This window comes from Staurois parvus, unplaced genomic scaffold, assembly GCF_062004578.1.
Source record: "Staurois parvus isolate SC_StPar_1 unplaced genomic scaffold, SC_StPar_1.0 ptg000670l, whole genome shotgun sequence".
NCBI classification, from domain to species: Eukaryota; Metazoa; Chordata; class Amphibia; order Anura; family Ranidae; genus Staurois; species Staurois parvus.
In genome coordinates this window covers 1,114,859-1,135,325 of record NW_028318466.1, presented here as the reverse complement: position 1 = coordinate 1,135,325, position 20,467 = coordinate 1,114,859, and the positions used below count along the sequence as shown (strand labels likewise).

Below are 20,467 nucleotides of genomic sequence, written 5' to 3'. Positions count from 1 at the left end.
CTCCATAAGGAGGGAAAGCCTCAAAAGGTAATTGCAAAAGAAGTTGGATGTTCCCAAAGTGCTGTATCAAAGCACATTAATAGAAAGTTATGTGGAAGGGAAAAGTGTGGAAGAAAAAGATGCACAAGCAGCAGGGATGACCGCAGCCTGGAGAGGATTGTCAGGAAAAGGCCATTCAAAAGTGTTGGGGAATTTCACAAGGAGTGGACTGAGGCTGTGCATCAAGAGCCACCACACACATACGGATCCTGGACATGGGCTTCAACTGTCGTATTCCTCTTGTCAAGCCGCTCCTGAACAACAAACAACATCAGAAGCGTCTTACCCGGGCTAAAGAAAAACAGACCTGGTCTGTTGCTCAGTGGTCCAAAGTCCTCTTTTCTGATGAGAGCAACTTTTGCATCTCATTTGGAAACCAAGGACCCAGAGTATGGAGGAAGAATGGAGAGGCACACACTGCAAGATGCTTGAAGTCCAGTGTGAAGTTTCCACAGTCTGTGTTGATTTGGGGAGCCATGTCATCGGCTGGTGTTGGTCCACTGTGCTTCATTAAGTCCAGGGTCAATGCAGCCGTCTACCAGGAGATTTTGGAGCACTTTATGCTTCCTTCCGCAGACGAGCTTTATGGGAATGCTGTCTTCATTTTCCAGCAGGAGCTGGCACCTGCCCACCCTGCCAAAAGCACCAAAACCTGGTTCAATGACCGTGGTTTTACTGTGCTTGATTGTCCAGCAAACTCGCCTGAAGTGAACACCATAGAGAATCTATGGGGCATTGTCAAGAGAAAGATGAGAGACATGAGACTGAACAATGCAGAAGAGCTGAAGGCCACTATTGAAGCATCCTGGTCTTCCATAACACCTCAGCAGTGCCACAGGCTGATAGCTTCCATGCCACGCCGCATTGAGGCAGTAATTGCTGCAAAAGGGGCCCAAACCAAGTACTGAGTACATATGCATGCTTATACTTTTCAGAGGTCCGATATTGTTCTATGTACAATCCTTGTTTTATTGATTGCATGTAATATTCTAATTTTCTGAGATTGTGGATTTGGGGTTTTCATGAGCTGTAAGCCATAATCATCACAACTGACAAATCACAGCTTGAACTATCTTGCTTTGCATGTTATGAGTCTATCTCATATATTAGTTTCACCTTTTATGTTGCATTACTGAAATAAATGAACTTTTGCACAATATTCTAATTTTTCGAGTTTCACCGGTATATGTAAAACTGGTCTGTATTAAGAGTTTTAGTTCTGTCTAGGCAATATCGATTTACTTTGCAGTCGCTTAGCATGCTACACACTACATGTACTGTGTGTGTGTAATTAAACCCCTTGTACTTACACTGAACATTTTTATGTTGTCATGCTTACTAGTGGAATTCCACTGATTTTTACCTTCTAAGCTTATCACACATTGTTACCAATTTGTTTTAAATAACTGGCTTCTAACAAGGCAATTTCACATTACACTTTCTGTTTCCAATGTTCCATGTTGCCATTAAATTGAACAGTGAATTACATTGTCTCTCTCTGCATTGATCTGCAGATACTCAGACTGCCACCAAAATGTCTCCACCAATTCCCCCGACATCAAATGCTATCAATGACATTATGGCAAAGACTAAGTTGAAGCGCATGAGAGAGTAAGTGCTCTAACCATTTTATTATTTGAAACACAATGCAGTGATCTGTACTACTGAAAGACCTAAATATTCCCATAACTGCAAGTGAGATACTATATCTATGCAATATTTTTTTCAATGCCTCTTTTACTCTGTTACAGTGTGTTTTATGTGTTAAGAGGCTAGAATTATACTCCATTATGTTATAAAATAGATGATTTTTTATAAATATACGAAGACCATTCATAGTATTTCACTAGCTAGTATGTGATATTGTAATTATTAAATATACTGTATAATTCTCAAACTATCCTGATTTTGATGAGTGGATGGCTGAATCTTAGATATTGAGATCAAATCCCAAATTAATCTTCAGTTGAAATCAGTTTAATATATTCCATGTGCATCAAAACCTAGACTCAATCCACAAAGCTGACACATCAGTATATGGATCCTTATTTTATATTTCAAAAATGTTTTTTATTTTAAGTGAAATATAATGAGTCTGGTATAGGCAATTGAAGAACACTAAAATGAACACAGTAAGTACTAACAGTATATTCATAATCATGTACAAAAAAACAATACTGTTTGATAGAAGTGTGAAAAATAGTCTGCTGGGTATACTGTAGTATACTGTAGTGGTTGTAAAGGATGATGATTTTTTACCTTCATGCATTCTATAAATACACCTCCTGCAATCAGCCTCAGGTGATCCCCCCACAAGGAGCGGCCTCAGGACGCTCCAAACAGTCCGTAATGGCACAACAGGCTGGGCAGCAGGCAGAGGCACGTCGGGCTGGGCAGCGGGCAGAGGCACGTCGGGCTGGGCAGCGGGCAGAGGCACGTCGGGCGGAGCAGCGGGCACCGGGCCATCAGGCGAGGCAGCGTGCACCGGGCCATCAAACGGAGCAGCGGGCACCGGGCCATCAGGAGAGGCAGCGGGCACCGGGCCATCAGGCGAGGCAGCGGGCACTGAGGCATCAAGCTCGACAGCGGGCACCGGGTCATCTGGCACGACAGCGGGCACCGAGTCATCTGGCACGACAGTGGGCACCGAGTCACCAAGCTCGACAGCGGGCACCGAGTCACCAAGCTCGACAGCGGGCACCGGGTCACCTGGCACGACAGCGGGCACCGGGTCACCTGGCACGACAGCGGGCACCGAGTCATCTGGCTCGACAGCGGGCACCAAGTCACCAAGCTTGACAGTGGGCACCGAGTCACCAAGCTTGACAGCGGGCACAGAGTCACCAAGCTCGACAGCGGGCACAGAGTCACCTGACACGACAGCGGGCACCGGGTCATCTGGCACAACAGCAGGCACCGGGTCATCTGGCACAACAGCGGGCACCGAGTCATCAGAGAGCACAGACAAGGCAGCGGGCACCGGGGCGTCAGGCTGGACCGCATGCACTGGGGCATCAGGCTGGACCGTGGGCACCGGGGCGTCAGGCTGGACCGCGGGCACCGGGGCGCCAGGCTGGATCAGGTGACCAGGCTGGATCAGGTCATCAGGCTGGATCGAGTCATCAGGCCGGATAGGATCATCAGGCTGGGTAGCATACACTGGGTCATCAGGCATCCAGGCATCAGGCTGAACAGCGGGCACCGGGGCACCAGGCTGGAGAACAGAAGGCGGGTTCTCAGACCGCAGGCTGACTGGTTTGGATACTGGCAGGATGGTACTGGTTGGAAAGAATTTTTGCTTCTTCTTGGTTTTAGTTACTGGAGCACTGTAAGTAAACGCAGGTCTGTAAATGGAGGGAGCAGCTTCTACAGATGACTTCTTTACAGGGTTAAAGGCAGGATAGGTGCAGCGAGTGGGAACAGGGTACTGACATGTGGTAGATAGCAGGGTATACTGGGCTGTCACTGGGGGTGCTATGGGAAATGGAGGAAGAGAGCTTTGAGCAGAGGAATGATTAGAAGCAGGACTGGGTTGTTGCAAGCTGACTGAGGCTGGGAGTAACAAATCTGACCATGTCTGTAGTACTGGTTGAACAAAGCTCAGCTTACACAAAGCCTGTCTGACCAAAGACTGCACTGCGTTTATACAATCCACTAGCACCTGTTGTGAACATGCTGAATAATGCACCAAGAAGCAATCCGGATCATCCTCCAATAACCATACCAGTGACTCTACTTGGTCTGCACTAAACGGCGGCAAAAAGTCATCCCTGCTTTCAGGGGTATTAGATGAAGCCAACTCCGCACAAGCCTAAATCAGTGGTTGCACCTAAGAGAACTCCGTGCCCTGATCTACTACGAAATGAGCGATCCGTATGCATTCTAGCAGCTGATTCCTGGCATACTCCTTCAGAGTCTGATAGGCATAATCTCTGTCATCTAAGACTAGCAGATACAAATACACAACCTCCTCAGGATGCATCCTTCCCAACAACAAGCCAAGATGGCTTTCCTGTGCAGCCACTTCTGGTCAGGACTGGCCTTGGTGTAATGTCAGGGCTCCGGGTATGACCAGAGGTGTGTGGACCGACACAGGGAAACACAGACTTGAGGTATAGCGTGTAAAACAATACAATTTATTAAGGCAACACAGACATAAATGCAGTGCAACAAACCAAACCCAAAACTAACACAAATACGTACAACAAGGTACAACAAACCCAAACCTTAACTGATATATATATATATATATATATATATATATATATATATATATATAAATATGGAGCACAACGTAGTCAGATGGGCCGGGTCGGTAGCAAACGGCAGACAAGGTACAAGGAGTAGGCAGAAGATTGGTCAGGAGTAGCCGAGGTCGGTGCAGGCAGAGTTCAAGCAGAGTCAGGATCAAGCAGAGTCAGGATCAGGCAGGAAGCAGACAGGATGCAGGTACAGGGGCTCATGGGAACAATACACCAAGGCCCTGACTGCAGGCCTGGCCATTCCTTAAATACACCTCCTGCAATCAGCCTCAGGTGATGGCTTGATTGCAGGAGTGAGCTTCTGGCTGCCGAGAGCACCCGCTGTCCAGCCCTGGTACTGCAGCCCACAAGGCAGGTGAGCCCTACCACCATTGGCGAGTCCATTTCTGACAGGTTCTGGAGGTTCATGGAAACTTCTAGAAACTAGAGGGGTAAAGAGGCAGGATCTGCATACTTAGGGGAATCTAGGCAATCCCCAGGCAGGAGGCCTGGCAAGGTGGCTAGATCAGTCCTTAAATATGAGAAAGCCTGGCCAGCAGTGGGAGTTGGGTGGAAGATGGATTGTTGAGTTGCTGTTGTGTGGCCTTGGAGGGGGCCCCAGGGAAGAGGGCTCTGCCTCTAGGCTGGAGGCTGAAAGAAATGAAGCTGAAAGAGGAAGCTCCACTAAACCGCAGTCTATTAGATAAGGACAACCTGCTAGCCTGATGGAAGACTAGCCCAGCAAAAATCATCAAAGCAGTTTTATACACAGCTACTGAACACAAGTGACAGTGTGAGTACATCTACACTCCCAGGGCCTACAACGGAGAGGGCAGCCAGATGCAATACCCAGCAAGTTTTCCCTGGGACAGTGCTAAGGAGTGTTCTGGAATCCCTTGCTCTGGGATACTCTTCAAGGCAGCCAGGTGGGTGGGTAGTTTCCACATGAAGTCTGAAGAGATTCATCCAAGGGGACTTAGTGCTCCTTAAAGAGACGTGGTAACTGATCCATTAAGAGACTGATGCTAGTCCGGAGGGAGTAGAGTCCAGAAACCATCCTTCTTTTTTTGTACAGAAAATAGGAAGTTGTCCTCAAAGTTTGTGTTCTGCTAATCACGTTGGGCATCCCATATACCACTAAACCCTATCCAAGTTGTTTCCCATAAATAAAACAACAAAACAAGCCCGTGGACTGGTGACTGACTCTGAAATAAAGTTTGAAAAATGTGTGTTGCCTGGCTGTGCAGGAATAAGGGGGACCCAAAATTCAACGACTCCTTAGGGGGTAGCTACATGTTCATAAACTGCATATTGTACTGCACATATCAGGTACAACATGCCATAGAGACTTAAGAGTACATTTAAGGATATGTTTTTAGCTTACTGTACAAGGCACTTTTATCCACACAACTGACGCTCACTCGATATTTTCTCTTTTTCGGACCATTCTCTGTAGAGATGGTTGTGTGTGAAAATCCAAGTAGATCAGCAGTTTTTGAAATATTATGACCAGCCCATTTGGCACCAACAACCATGCCACATTCAAAGTCACTTAAATCCTTTTTTTTCCCCCATTCTGATGCTCGGTTTGAACTTCAGCAAGTCGCCTTCCCCACATCTACATGCCTAAATGCTTGGAGTTGCTGCCATGTGATTGGCTGATTAGCAATTTGCGTTACCAAGCAATTGAACAGGTGTACCTAATAAAGTGGCTGGTGAGTTTATGTGATGCATAAAATCAAGTACCTGTGTTTAAAATTTTTGCTTGGAGCTCTACTTTAAGCATTAAAAGGTCTTGGATAACTTTAACAGATCCTGACAATCAGCACCTAGTCAATTGTTTGAATTGCCCAAGAGAATGTAGATTGACCGTTGCTTCGTCCCACAGCTGGATTTTCTGTCTTGTTCATTTAATATCCAGACTTTTCTACCTCGCTCTCGTGGTCTCATACCTATCTCTCTATTTTTCTATATTATTTCCACACCTTCCAGTAAAATCTTCTCTAATTCTATTTCTGTGTATTTCCTGACTCTAGTTGACATACCATCTTCTTATCATATCATAATAATCTCACCGCCGCTGATTACTTCATTTTTTGCCGACTCCCCCCTCCTCTTCTATTCATCCCTCTTTGGTTTCTTAACCTCTTTCTACCACTAACACTACCATGTACTCCCACCATTCATTTCTAGATATTCTTTTTTGGGCTGTGTTTTGAACACGATACTGGTGGGACACTGCTGACATCTATGTACATCCCCATTGTTCAACACCATCCACTGGCAAATCAGATCCTCGCCAGATTACTTCCGGTATGCACACCATGCAAACTTCTCACCTTCCACCTTTTCATATCTATTTTCCTTATTACTTGTCAATACAACAGGTATACCTTAGCATTGCATCTATGTCTTTTCCTACTTCCTAACTTTGCACTAAAGTCCTGTTGCGTTTATTTGCTACAATATTATATCCTAAACCAGATTTGTTGTAACAAGGGTGTCATAACTGTATCATCATTTATTTGTGGTTGTACTATGTTAAAACCTAATAAATCTTCTTTAAAAAAAAAAAAAAAAAAATTAATAAAAAAAAAATATCCAGACTTATGGTAAATTAATTATTTCCTTCCTATACAGTGGATGATTAAACCCAAACAAGATCTAAAATGTTCTAATTGACCAGATGCTTGACAAGTGTATGAAAAATGTCATCATGCATACAAATGCAATATTTATTTCTTATGATATTTCCCTTTCCTGTAGTGATCTAAGTTCAAGCTTGTTTAATCTCCACTCCACTGTCTTCCCTCTAGCTATAGCATTATCTGATTTGCAGCAGCTTCATCAAATTGATACTAGCAGCTGCAACATGGCCATTTGTTTCCAAATTAAGTGCTGCCCCATGCCCACAAATGACCCACATTTTGTATGTGAACTTCTTCTATTAAAATGATATGGACTTTTCCTTCTCACACAGTGACCCAAGGCTGCATCTTTCTTTCATGACAAAGACAAAGTCATAATTAATTCAACAGACTTGTGACTTAAACAAGCATATTATTACATTTTCTCGTTTCAGTCTGGAGCACGACGATGTAGAACAATATCCCAGTTTACTAAGATAATGTAATTATATCATAGCACATATTTCAGATTAGAATTGCTTCTGCTTATTTCTCTGCCCTGAAGTGTTGTTTGGGTAACTAAAAGTAACAAGCAGCATGCAAATGAATGGATTGTTTCTGAAAAACAATAAATGTTAAGGACAATGAATGAGAGACACTTGTTAGTTTTGGACTATTAGACTGCAATGACTCCTAGAAATATAGTCATATCTTTGCAGTTATGTTGGGTACAGGCTGCATTAAGTAGATGTATATTGTTCTTGAATATAATAATATCCTTGGCTTATTATTTGTTTATTATTTCTATATTTCATTGTGTCACATATAATTCCATGCATGTATCCAGTTCTGGCTGTTGGCATAGCCGTAGAGGTAGCACCTGCCAGTGTACTTCCCAAGGACCCATCTCTAATGCTGATTTAAAGAATATTAGTTATTCTTCCCAAATTTTACCTATGGAAGACCCATTATATCACAGGCACAGGGGCGGACTGACCATTTGGAAATTTGGGCCTGGGGTCAGTAGGGGCCCCATGAGATGCCCCTGGTACCTTTTTCATAGGCTTTTTTGAGTTTGGGCAAGGACACAGGGGCCCCATTATCCCCTATTGCCTGGGGGCCCCATGAGTTGTCAGTCCACCCCTGACAGGCTATATATACACTTCATGTTTTTTCTTACAGTATATATTTTATGAATGATGTTTTGGGATCCTGGTCCCCATTTTTCCTCATGTCATTCTGGCTGGGATGCGGATACCTGGTGCATTTAGGCATTTTCTACCTGTATAAAAAAGTGCATCAAAACTCTCCTGTAATAATGGGATATATTGCAGATTACCTGCACTTTCATGGCCTGGCTACAATAGTGTTTTTTTGGGGGCTTTTTTCCCTTTGTTTTCACCTAGTGGTCCAGTGGATAACACACTTTGTGTCCTTAACTGACAATGCTCACTTGTAAAGGAGCAACATTGCCACCCTAGGCTACTCACCTTATTTGGACTAGAAACACCTCTCTTCTCATCTCCTTAAGGGGGTTGTAGTTCACAGAAGATAGCTGGCAAAGCTGATAAAATTTTTTGAGATTTCAGTTGACTACAGAACATTATATGTTTTTCCTGGCAAGATCAGCAAGTATTTTTCTGTACTTGTAGGAAGGAAAAAAAAGGAAAACTAATGCGGGCACAACATCTAAAGACTGGCAAGCTGCAATATATATATTTTGCTCTTGGGTTTAGATATACTTTAAAGGACAACTGCAACTTTCCTTTAAAAACTGCGTGTGGCATGCAAACATGTTTAATTCAACTTTCCTAACTTCAATTCACACTTTTTGTAAATGCCAAAGTAAAGGCATCCTGTACTAAGGTAAATATGACAACTAGGGTTGCACCAATACCATTTTTCTGTCGGTGAGTACAAGTACCGATACTTGTGCTCAAGTACTCGCCAATACCAATTACTGATACGTTTGTAGTGCAATCTGAGCCCATACAAAATGATTGGCTCAAATCGAACTGCAAATCGCTCACCACTCGCATGTGATTCAGACAGGAATTGCACTGCTTTCCTGTTCAAACCACATGCGATTCTTTTCCGTGTGATTTGAGCCCATTCAAGATATCGGTTTCAGGTATCAGAGTATTTTCACAAGTATGAGTAATTGTATCGGTGTCGGTAGAACCCTAATGACAACCATTGCTACCACTTTCTGAAAATGTTAGCTGCCTGGCTTTCGCTGGCTTCAGTATTTTGAGTCACTGTTATGGAACAAGCATGCATCAAGTGACATCAAAGTACAGTCTGAACTTTTGGTCTTCATGCTTGTTCTGGGTCTATAATTCAGAAGGAGGGATGAATTTGATAGCCAGGAAGCTAGAGCTTTTAGATGCAGGAATCAGCAGTGGCAGCCAAAGAATGTCTCCAATGCGGCTCCTATGCTTTGTTTGCCATTCTTTTGTCGATGATGAGCAGCATTTCTAAATATGAATAGAGCAGGTTTGATATCAAACCCACAGTAGCAGAACTAATGCAGTTTTGGTGTTTCATCTTATTATTGTAATAATGACCTGCTGTTTCATTCTTTGTTAATCTTAGTCAGGTTGTTATCATGTCACCAAGGCCTTGGTATTCAGTATATTTTAATTACTTTTTGTATTCTGGCAGAGTGACTGAAAACGTATAAAAAGCAGACAAACCAGGAGATGTCAAGCTTTCTTCTTTTTCTCTTTTGTTTCTGTAGGGCTTCAATGGAAATATATTCCAAACCAATTTTTATAGGCACTCTATTTCAAAACCCACTTTTCAGTTCATTCTTGAAGCTAATGCAAAGTGTTAGATTTGGGGCATAAAAGAGCAACAAGAGGATTTGGGTTTTGTTTGTTACGCTTTCACTGCTAGGCCAAAGTTCCATTTTTCACACATATGCTAAAATTCACATTATGGGCCTGAAAGTTCACTAAAGATCATCCAAACTACATATTTTCAGAGGAACTACAGAATAAAAAGACGATTGTCCCGATTTTCTTTGTTCTGCAATGTTTGCGCAAATAATTATGAAATCTATGGTATCCAAATGAAGAAAATTGATGTAATGTTAGTGCACAAAAACAAAATATAATCTAAAAATTTTTACCAGGATGGCTTTTTATTGTAAAAAGAAATACTGTGGAGGAGATTTACTAAAATAGGAGGTTGCAAAATCTGGTGCAGCTCTGCATAGAAACCAATCGGCTTCCAGTATTTATTAACAAAGCTTAATTGAACAAGCTAAAGTTATAAGCCGATTGACTATCATGCACAGCTGCACCAGATTCTGAGTGCTCCAGTTTTAGTAAATCTCCCCCATTGTCTCTGCTGCAAAAAAAATGCTTCTTACCTGCCAACTTGCAAACTACAGTTAATGTACAATATACAGTGAGCAGTGCATGTGAGACTCAGTGTACAATCTCGGCATGTCTTGGAGCTGGGTTGAATTAAGTCCTGTGGGCCAGTGCATGAGTTACATCATACAAAGTCAGCAAATCAAGATGGCCAAGATGCCAAACCTGGAAGAAAACCAGGTGAAGATGTTGGCGCCAGTGAGTGAGCTGACAGATGTCAAATGCATCTGTGGTGAGTATGACAAGCTTAAAGTATAACTAAAAGCTATTTTTTTTTTGGATAGAGTAAGGGAGGGTTATTTGTGTCCCATAGGGGAGATTTTCCTTCACTTCCTCACACATAGCTAAAACATCAAGTGAGAGAAAGTCCCTTCAATGTGAGGGAATTCTGGGGTATCACCGGGGTCATAGGGCAGCACAGGGGATAAATAGTTAGCACTTCTGCCTGGCAGTACTAGGTTTGTTAATTCGAATTGCAACCACAGCACCACCTGCCTGGAGTTTGCATGTTCTCCCTGTGCCTGCGTGGGTTTCCTCCGGGTACTCCGGTTTCCTCTCACACTACAAAGACATGCTGGTCGGTTAATTAGCTCCTATCTAAATTGGCCCTAGTATGTGTATGTATGAATGTGAGTTAGGGACCTTAGATTGTATGCCCCTTGAGCGTTAGGGACTGATGTGAATGTACAATATATATATGTAAAGCGCTGTGTAAACTGATGGCGCTATATAAGTACCTATAATAATAATAATAGTAAGAAGAAGAAGAAGAACTACTGTTCCCATTGGAAGATTTCCCCTGTATTATTTGTCTGGTGTCAACCTAAAATTTGGGGTTTTCCTGTACTCTGTAAACAGGACAAATAGAGAGGGAGAATCTCCCTAATGAGCGCAATAAAGCCAGACAGGTGTTATAATCTCTCTCTATCCAAAACTAAAAAAAAGTTTTGCCTTTAGTTATACTTCAACTTTCAGGTGACATATTTAAAAGCCTTTGTGATGATTTTTCTAACATGTGTTGGTACCTTATATAGACTGTGTGATGGGCTTTAATTTAAGTATGTGTAACCTAATTGCACGTATTGATGAGTAATAATCAGGGGCGGACTGACAACTCATGGGTCCCCCGGGCAATAGGGGATAATGGGGCCCCTGTGTCCTTGCCCAAACTCAAAAAAGCCTATGAAAAAGGTACCAGGGGCATCTCATGGGGCCCCCTACTGACCCCGGGCCCTCGGGTAGTGCCCGAGTTTCCAAATGGTCAGTCCGCCCCTGGTAATAATATAATTAGGTGGTCACAGATTGTCTTTAGGACATCAGGCTCAATGCAATTTGGGGAAATGGAGTTCATGATCTGAAGTTCACCTGATTTAGGACAGTGGCACGTTAAAGCTTTGATCCTGAATGTTCTCAGGGTGGAGCATGTCTGTTTGTACTCACTGTTGGGGAGATTTGTCAATTTTGCAGCATCCTACTGGTTATGAGCATGTGCTTATGTAGTTCAACTCCAGCTTCTCTAGCCTGATTCTGTTCACCTTTCTGCCACTTTTGCCTGTGTTATGATTTTGCTTAGACACCCCGACGCCCTGATCTGTTTTGCATTTGTCTTCTAACATCCCCTGCCTGAACGATTTGCTTACAGACTACATGTTTACATATTGACTTTTATGTTTGCCTGAATGTCTGCTGTCATTAGTAAGGAAATCCAAGGAGTTGGATGTTGTGGAAGCTGTGGCTTTCTGCTGATGTACCCCTGCTGGACACCCTACCACACCTGTCTCATTTAACTGTGCAGTAAGAACTTAATCACAACCAAATATTTGAGGCATTCCATAGTCTACTCATAGACACCTAAGGCATGTCCATGCAGGCTGTTTTTTATGTGGTTGGCAGAGGGGTGCTGATGGGTGGAGGTCACGTGGTCATTGGTCTTTTCTCCCTACATACATTACCGCCTAGCAATGCCCTGGGGGTGCAACGCTCCACACAGACAGGCAACCAAAAAGGTGGAAATAGAGTGGATTGAAATTCAGCCAGGCAGCCGGGACCAGCTGAATTGTGATCCATGTGTGGCCACTGCCTCTATCGAACAGCTTCTTCTGCAAGAACCTTGGAAAAAGCCACTTGATCAATGAATGCGGCTCTGATCAGTGTATTCTGAAGGAGAAGTCCCTATTAGTAGAATACAATAGCACAGTTGGAAGATACCCCCATTCACCATTCATGTGTGGAAGGGGGAATCAGTTCAGTTTTTTTTTTGTTTTTGCTCAGCCAGCTGGCTGGTCAAAAAAAACTGAACCATGTATGGACAGCTTAACACTGACAGGTAGTTATGACAGCCACACTAGATTATATTTTTGGTGTTTGTGGATAACATACTCTGGCCCACCAGAGGATGATCTGGTGCTTGGCAGGCCACTCGCCCCTGGAGGCAGTCTTCTGGACACAGTAGTGATATAAGGGGCTCGGGGAGGAACCACAGCACCCAGTGGGCCACATGCTATCTAACACTCCCAGAAGAAAACCATAGCACCAGCACCTGATGCTCTTCAAGACAGTAAAGTTTTAACACCGCCTATTGGATAGGTAAGTATTCTTGTTCTCCTATTACAAAAGCTGCTGGTTTACCTTTTTCTACCTTACTTTAACCTATTACTAATGCTGGATTTAGTGTATATGGATCTTGCTATGTTACTTGGTAATAATCATGTAAATGCAGCTAAAAAAACAAATGACTTTAGTATTTAAGGGACAGTAGCATAAATCTGACTGCACACATGTTTGTTTGAGTGCTCTAGATATTTATAAAATGCAAGGTAAGGAAGACCTATATCTTAATACCCATTGGGAATAGTAATGCACACACCACACATAAAGAAACATTTATGTTAATATATGTAAAGGTGATGCAGAAATAGTCCTGAAAAGATAGATTTGGTATTATTCATTCCTATTGTTACCCTACTTTTCTATCATTTACAGTATTTCCCTTTTTATGTTGTCTCATGGAGAACTAATGCTAAGCCCCAATATATCTTTGGAAATGTGAATTTAGTAAAAATACTGGCAAATCGCACAGTGTGTTAGAAACTGTAAAGTAGACCAGAAAGCAAAGTGGGATCAGTTTAAATGTGCCCTACTTTTCCATGACAGCTTCCATTACTTAAACAGAAATATCAGTTTGTCTCTGAATTAATGTGCATTCTTTGAGATATTTCTCTAAAAGTGCAAATATCATTGTTACTTACACAGACTTATGTTTAGCTACCTCCTATTTTTGGAATGCTTCTTTTAGGAGGTCACTTTGGCTGGCAAAAACAAAAAAAAAATCTTCTCTTTTGCTTTCCCTCTGCTCTAGCACCCATATATGCTTCTTACAATACATTGTTGGGACTGCAGCTTGTTAGAGATGGCATTTGTTAAAATATAGTTTTTTGAACAGAGTTGTAAAAATATGATTCTACTTCGTTCCTGTGCTACCCTGTTATAAAGGCTGCCTTAACAGTATTTCAGCACTGAATTTCTTGTCCAGGGGACTGGAAACGTATTAATGCGCTATGTGCAGTAGCGTGATTGGTCCCTTCATTGCCCCACTGCAGTTTTTTTTTTTTTATCAATCATATCAGCACAAACGGATCTGTGTGCATTTCTGCCTGACTACCCAGCTCTTCTTAGCTCTGCCAATCACTGGCCTGTGTGCCATTTCTCTCCTACAGAGCACTCTCAATACCATCCACTGCTCTGATGGATCTGCCTACAGCCCATAAGCTCCTGGTAAGAGGTGCATTCATAGGATGCCAAAACATGTATCTTTCTGTTCCAGTCCTCTAGGCAAAATGCTTGCAAAACAGGATACAGAGTCATACAATATCTTCTGCTGCCAATAACTCATATTCTATAAACAAACATCTGTATTTTGTATACATAAAAGTAATGTGTATAAATGCATTATGATGCCTAAAGTGGACCTTTGAGAAACATTACAGTAACTATATCACAATATAAAGGAAACGATATAAAGAAACTCAACCTTTAATATATGAAAAAGCTATCTTTGAGCTCAAGTTGAGTGCTTTTGCCTAAGGTTGGCTGATTGAAAAAAGACAAATTAATTCTTTCATCCACGCACGCAAGGTTGGTTGCAAGCTGCTGATAGACAAATGTTTTCCAACGGTCCTGTTCAACAGTAGTCGATCGTTAGATTGACTTCTGTTGAACGGGAAAGGTCATAGATGGATCAAAATTCATGTGGTCCATACTAAACTGGCCAAATTTCTATCTATCTATGGGCAATTTTAGCTGAGATGATGTAATCAGTCTGCTTTAGGCATGGGGAAGCATATGCCAGTCTCTTCTCCCCAAGTGTTTCGATTGCTGGCTATACACAGTAAGTTTTTTGTTGTTCAGGCAGCTGACAGGTTCCTCCACCCCACCAACATCCCCCCCCCCCGGAGGAGTACTGCCCCCTTGTGCTGTGAATTAATTGTTTAGGTAACATTAGGTCCTATGGGCTGATGTTGAAGCAAATGCTGCAAGAGTTGGAACCCCACTTTCTATGAGCCCTATACTAAAGACATTGTAAAGCCAAAGAGAATTATACTGTTTATTGCCAACATTGCTTCCACTGATAGAAAAAACATACTGGATATACAAAGCTGTATAAGTCTGCAGCCTTAAAGCCCAGCTTAATTTTTATTTTAACTCATCTAAATAGATTCCAGGTACAAAATGTGTACACAGTCTTGTAATTCATTTCATTTAGAATGCAGTCACAGCCTAGGTAGGAAAGACTGCCTCATTTCTTGTCGAGAAGGTACCTTACTCTCTGGGTGAAAGTAGTTGCCTCTGCAGAGATCTGGCATGGACCTTACAATGTGCCTGAAACAAACTGTGAACGTTTGTCAGCCATTCCTGGAATATTTAGAAGACATGGCTGTTGGAAATGTCCTATACCATCAAGGGTAAATGAAATCTAATAAAACTAAACATTATCTATAAAAACTAAACATTTTAATTACATATGTCCATAGCATTGATATTGCGCAGCAAAGACGAACTGGGCCATCAGATTTGCCCTTTTTGATTTTTATGTTTTATGATAAACCACTCTTTATTCAATGTATGTTTAAATGAACTAAAGAATCTATGCATGTTACCTTAAATACTGACTGATTTATCTTGAAGAATTAAGTAAAATATATAAATAAGAAAATACTTTTAAAAATAAAATAGATTACACTCAAGGACAAATGGTATTGCCCTCTTAAATGATATTAACCTCCCTAGCGGTATGATTATTTCAGATTTTTGGTGCTGAAAGCGGTACCATTATTTTGCATGGAAATATGTAGTTTTTTTATTGTAGGCTGTAATTTTTAAGAATAACTCACTGAAATCTGTCCGAACAAGAGTCTATTAAACATCCCGGGTATGAAAAATTTGAAACACGAAATCATAAATTATAATTTAATAAATAATCATAAAAAATAATAATATAAAAATAATACATTTAATTCAATAATATAATCAAACCAAAAACACTGAAATTTGAAATAGAGCGCCAAGTTCGCACATCGCTGAGCAAAGTCGCAAAATCGTTTTCAGTGTCTGATGATGAATTTCCCCATGAATCATTATCACTCAATTCTGCAAGTGGTTCTGATTTACTATCGCTGTTCTCTAGCTGGTCTAAAACCACTTTTGACCTAAAGGGACGCTTTTTGGATGCCATGGACTTTTCTCAGTTTCTAGGCAGAAAGAACAGGCAAGGCACAGGACAAAGCACTAGTGACAAAATGTATGTGAAATGGGTTGAAACAGCAATGTTTTACTATGTAAAATTTGGAAAAAAATGCCATTTTTTAAAATTTTTAAATTTCCCACCGCCGGCGGTGCCCGTACGTCCTGACGTCACAGGGACCGGAACACAGAAGCCGGATGCCGGCATCGGCCAGAGGAGATGGCCGGGGACGCTGCAGGGGACACATCGCTGGAGCGCAGGACAAGGTAAGCTCTGCAGGGAATCCCTATGCAGCGCCGCATGGTAAGCCCGAGTGTAGCTCGGAGTTACCGCTTTTGGTACTGACATTTTACCCCGAGCTACACTCGGGAATACCGCTAGGGAGGTTAAAGTGCTAAGCGAGTACATAGAATGTCCTTTATGTGCACATGTGAACTGTAAGCCAAGTACTCCACTTGGCCTCTGGAAGATTTTACCTCCTTCATGACCAGAGCATTTTTTGCTATACCGCATGGGCCAACTTTAGCTGACAATTTTAAAGTCATGCAACACTGTACACAAATTAAATTTATATAATATTTTTCACACAAATAGAGCTTTGTTTTGGTGGTATTTGATGACCACGGTGTTTTTTTTTTAATTTGCCCTATAAACAAAAAAACACCGATATTTAAAAAAATATGTATTTTTTTTACTTTTTGCTTTAAAACATATCCAATAAAAATAAAATAAAAAAATAAAAATGTCTTCATAAATGTAGGCTAAAATGTATTCAATTGAGCTGTCCACACCTACCCTCTCAACTGATGACCTCAGGAACACCGCCTGTGTTGGGGGCCCCAGGGAGCTCATTCTCCAAGAACTCCCCTCCCATAGAGGACTGTGCCACAACTGTGAGCTGATCATTTGGCACATGATTGCCGTGTGGCCTCACTGAAGTCAGTAGGCTGGCAGGGCACTGGATCACTATTCCTGAGGTCATCTGCCTTCCTCTTGGCTTTCTCATTTCATGCACATGCCACTTTCATGCCTAACAACGCATGCATTGACGGTCAATACGGAGAGGGTGAACGCCATTTGAATCACATTTGGAGGCTATTTATGTGCACATGTGAACTGTAAGCCAAGTACTCCACTTGGCCTCTGGAAGATGTTACCTCCTTCATGACCAGAGCATTTTTTGCTATACCGCATGGGCCAACTTTAGCTGACAATTTCACAGTCATGCAACACTGTACACAAATTAAATTTTATATAATTTTTTTCACACAAATAGAGCTTTGTTTTGGCGGTATTTGATGACCACTGGGTTTTTTTTAATTTGCCCTATAAACAAAAAAACACAGAAATTTAAAAAAAAAACTAAATTTTTTTTTTACTTCTTGCTATAAAACATATCCAATAAAAATACAATAAATAAATAAAAATGTCTTCATACATTTTGTAGAATGTGTATTCTACTACGTCTTTTGGGAAAAAGAAATCCCAATAAGTGTATTTTATTTTTTTTGCATGAAATTCCTGGCGTCTACAAATGATGTTCTATATATGGAATTTTTTTTGAATAGTAGTAATGGCAGCAATCAGTGGCTTATAGTGAGACTGTGTGGCAGGCATTCTGACACTGATACTTTGTGTGCACTGACTAACTGACACTGACATCACTAGTGACACTAATAGAGTGATCAATGCTAATAATATTTATCGTCACTGTACTAATGACACTGGGTAGGAAGGGGTAGACATCTGGGGCAATCAAAGGGTTAACTGTGTGCCCAGCAAGTGTTATTGTGTTAACTGTCTGCTGTTTTTTACTAGAGGATGTTACGGCTTTTATTCCCTGCTTTGAAGGGGGACAAAAGCCTCCACAGACCCCCACTGTAAGTGGAGAGATCTATGTTGTCACAGATCTCTCTCTTGTCTTCCACTCCTACGAGAGTGCAGCCGGGTGGGTGCCCCCTACCTGGAAATAATCACTTATATTTACATGATTCTGCACAGCTGACCTGCATTGTAGCAATAAAACTAAAGTGTGCGGTCGGCAAGTGGTTTTAAACAGCTATGGAACAGCAAATTTCTGTTTCAATTGAGCTATCCACACCTACCTTCTCAACTGACATACCTAAACTATCATAGCAAATGCTTGACATGGATATTTATAAGGATGTGTAATCTTTCTGATTATGGACAGTTTAAATTATCCCCTGTCCACTACTTTCACACTATCTTTGTTAAACTCATTTCTGTTTTTGCAAGGCCTTGTAATACAAAGGCAATAGTCTCAATCGACATGCCCTCCAGCTGCTGAGAAATAATGTATGCACTTAACATCCCAGGGGAGAATTACACCTGACTTCATGTGCATGAAATGAGAAAGCCAAGAGGAAGGCAGATGACCTCAGGAACACCGTCGGTGTTGGGGGGCCCAGAGAGCCCATTCTCCAAGAACTCCCCTCCCATAGTGGACTGTACCACAATTGTGAGCTGAGCATTTGGCACACGATTGCCGTGTGGCCTCACTGAACTCAGTGGACTGGCAGAGCACTGGATCACTATTCCTTAGGTCATCTGCCTTCCTCTTGGCTTTCTCATTTCATGCACATGCCACTTTCATGCCTAACATGCATTGACGGTCAATACGGAGAGGGTGAAAGCCATTTGAATCACATTTGGAGGCTATTTAGGATGCTGGAGAGGTTGCTTTATGATCATTCTTGAGCTGATTTTGACCATTATATAACACGATGATCAAATACATTTGGTAAGCCTTCTTTGAGCACGGAATGGGGTGATATGTGTGTCACATGGATAACGTTTGATCATTTAGCAATTGAAGATGCACGTTTATATTCTCTGATATTTTCCATTCTCTTTGGAATTGGGACACATTTTTTCACTTTTATATTATTTTCCATGTTGTATTGGGATTTATGTCACATCTAACTTCACCAATGTTTAGTTAGGAAATCATTAATATTGTTTATTCATATTTTTTAGCGCTACACTTTTGTTTGTATACATTGAATGCACTGTAAATGCAAAAAGGAGTATTGTAATATGATTCCAAACTGAAAATTAAAGTATTCTGAATTTTAATACAGTGTTTTCTGAAAAGACCTTGTGATTGCTGTTATGGTATATGTAACAAAAGTGTCTAAATATAACTGAAAGGAAAGTGAAAACGTTTTCCCAAGAGACACTCTAAAACCTCCATATTTTGTGTTTTTTGAATCAAGTAATTTTTTTTTAAACAGATCCTTTTTATTAAATTTTAACTTTAAACACACAGCAGCATGAGCAGCACTTATAAAATAAGAAAAATATTCAAACATACAGTGACAATAGCATAGTAGCAAGGTGAAGAATCAGGTAATTTTTTTGTGAGATTTATGGTATTTGAGAAATACAGAACATAGTATACAAATAAAAAGAAAAAACAAATTGCCCCTGAGAATCTCTTTTCTATCATCTTACATGGGCTACTTTGGGACCCAAAATCTTCCTTATATATGTCACCCCAATCCCAAATAAAATTTACTATGAGACCTTCGCTAAGTCCTTTTTTGTACTGGATATCCTACATTCCAATTCTCCCTTATCCTTCTTTTCCCCCTTTCCCTCGCCCACTTTTATTACTTCTATTCCTTCTATTCCTCCCTTACATGATATGATATTCTAATCTTACTGATTATGCTGCTTGACCAATTATGGTGAGTCATACCTTTATATGTAACTTTTGCTATTGTTTTGCCAGACTTTATGTGCCTTCCAGCTTTAGACTCTGTTTTCTTGCAAACATTTTTCAATAAATACTTGTTGAAACTAAAAAAGATAAACAAAAATAAAGTACAGATCTTTCCATACGGAGACCTAGAGCATTCAGAACCAGCTACATTAAATCTGGAAAAAGCAAATAGGTTGTGATACTTTACATGACAAACTGCAATACATGCTCTATATCCTATGAGGCAGTGGTGGTAACCTATGGCACACATGCCACAGCGGGCATGCAGACACTCTCTGTCGGCACCCAAGCCACTTCGCCCTAGCATCGCTCCAGCAGCTGAGAATCGGAAAACAGTGCACATAGGGGCTATGCACATGCACAGAAAGGAGTAGCGGCGCTAGGTGATGATTTCACGAGCCACAACTCATTAGCCACGACTCGTCCGAACTTTTGCATGGCTGGTCAGTGCGCTGCCTAGAATATATATGATGGACTGGCTGTGAGTTTTAATACACTCGTTTTTATTAACACAAGATTTTAGTTTGTGCTGGTGGTCATTGGAACATTTCCCCCTTGTGCTGGTGGTTAGTGGAACTTTGCCCTCTTGTGCTGGTGGTTAGTGGAACTTTGCCCTCTTGTGCTGGTGGTTAGTGGACCTTTGCCCTCTTGTGCTGGTGGTCAGTGAAACTTTGCCCCTTTGTGCTGGTGATCAG

The 20,467-nt window shown here is 41.4% G+C and overlaps 1 protein-coding gene across 1 annotated transcript in view; it reads left to right on the top strand.

Annotated features, from left to right (window-relative positions):
- The window catches only part of NEK11 (NIMA related kinase 11), a 378,537-nt gene that overhangs the window by 343,299 nt on the left and 14,771 nt on the right, over positions 1-20,467 (top strand). The window contains exon 15 of the mRNA XM_089652057.1: positions 1,554-1,650. Within this exon, the coding sequence (XP_089508183.1) occupies positions 1,554-1,650 (97 nt within the window). The remainder of the gene's footprint in view (positions 1-1,553; positions 1,651-20,467) is intronic.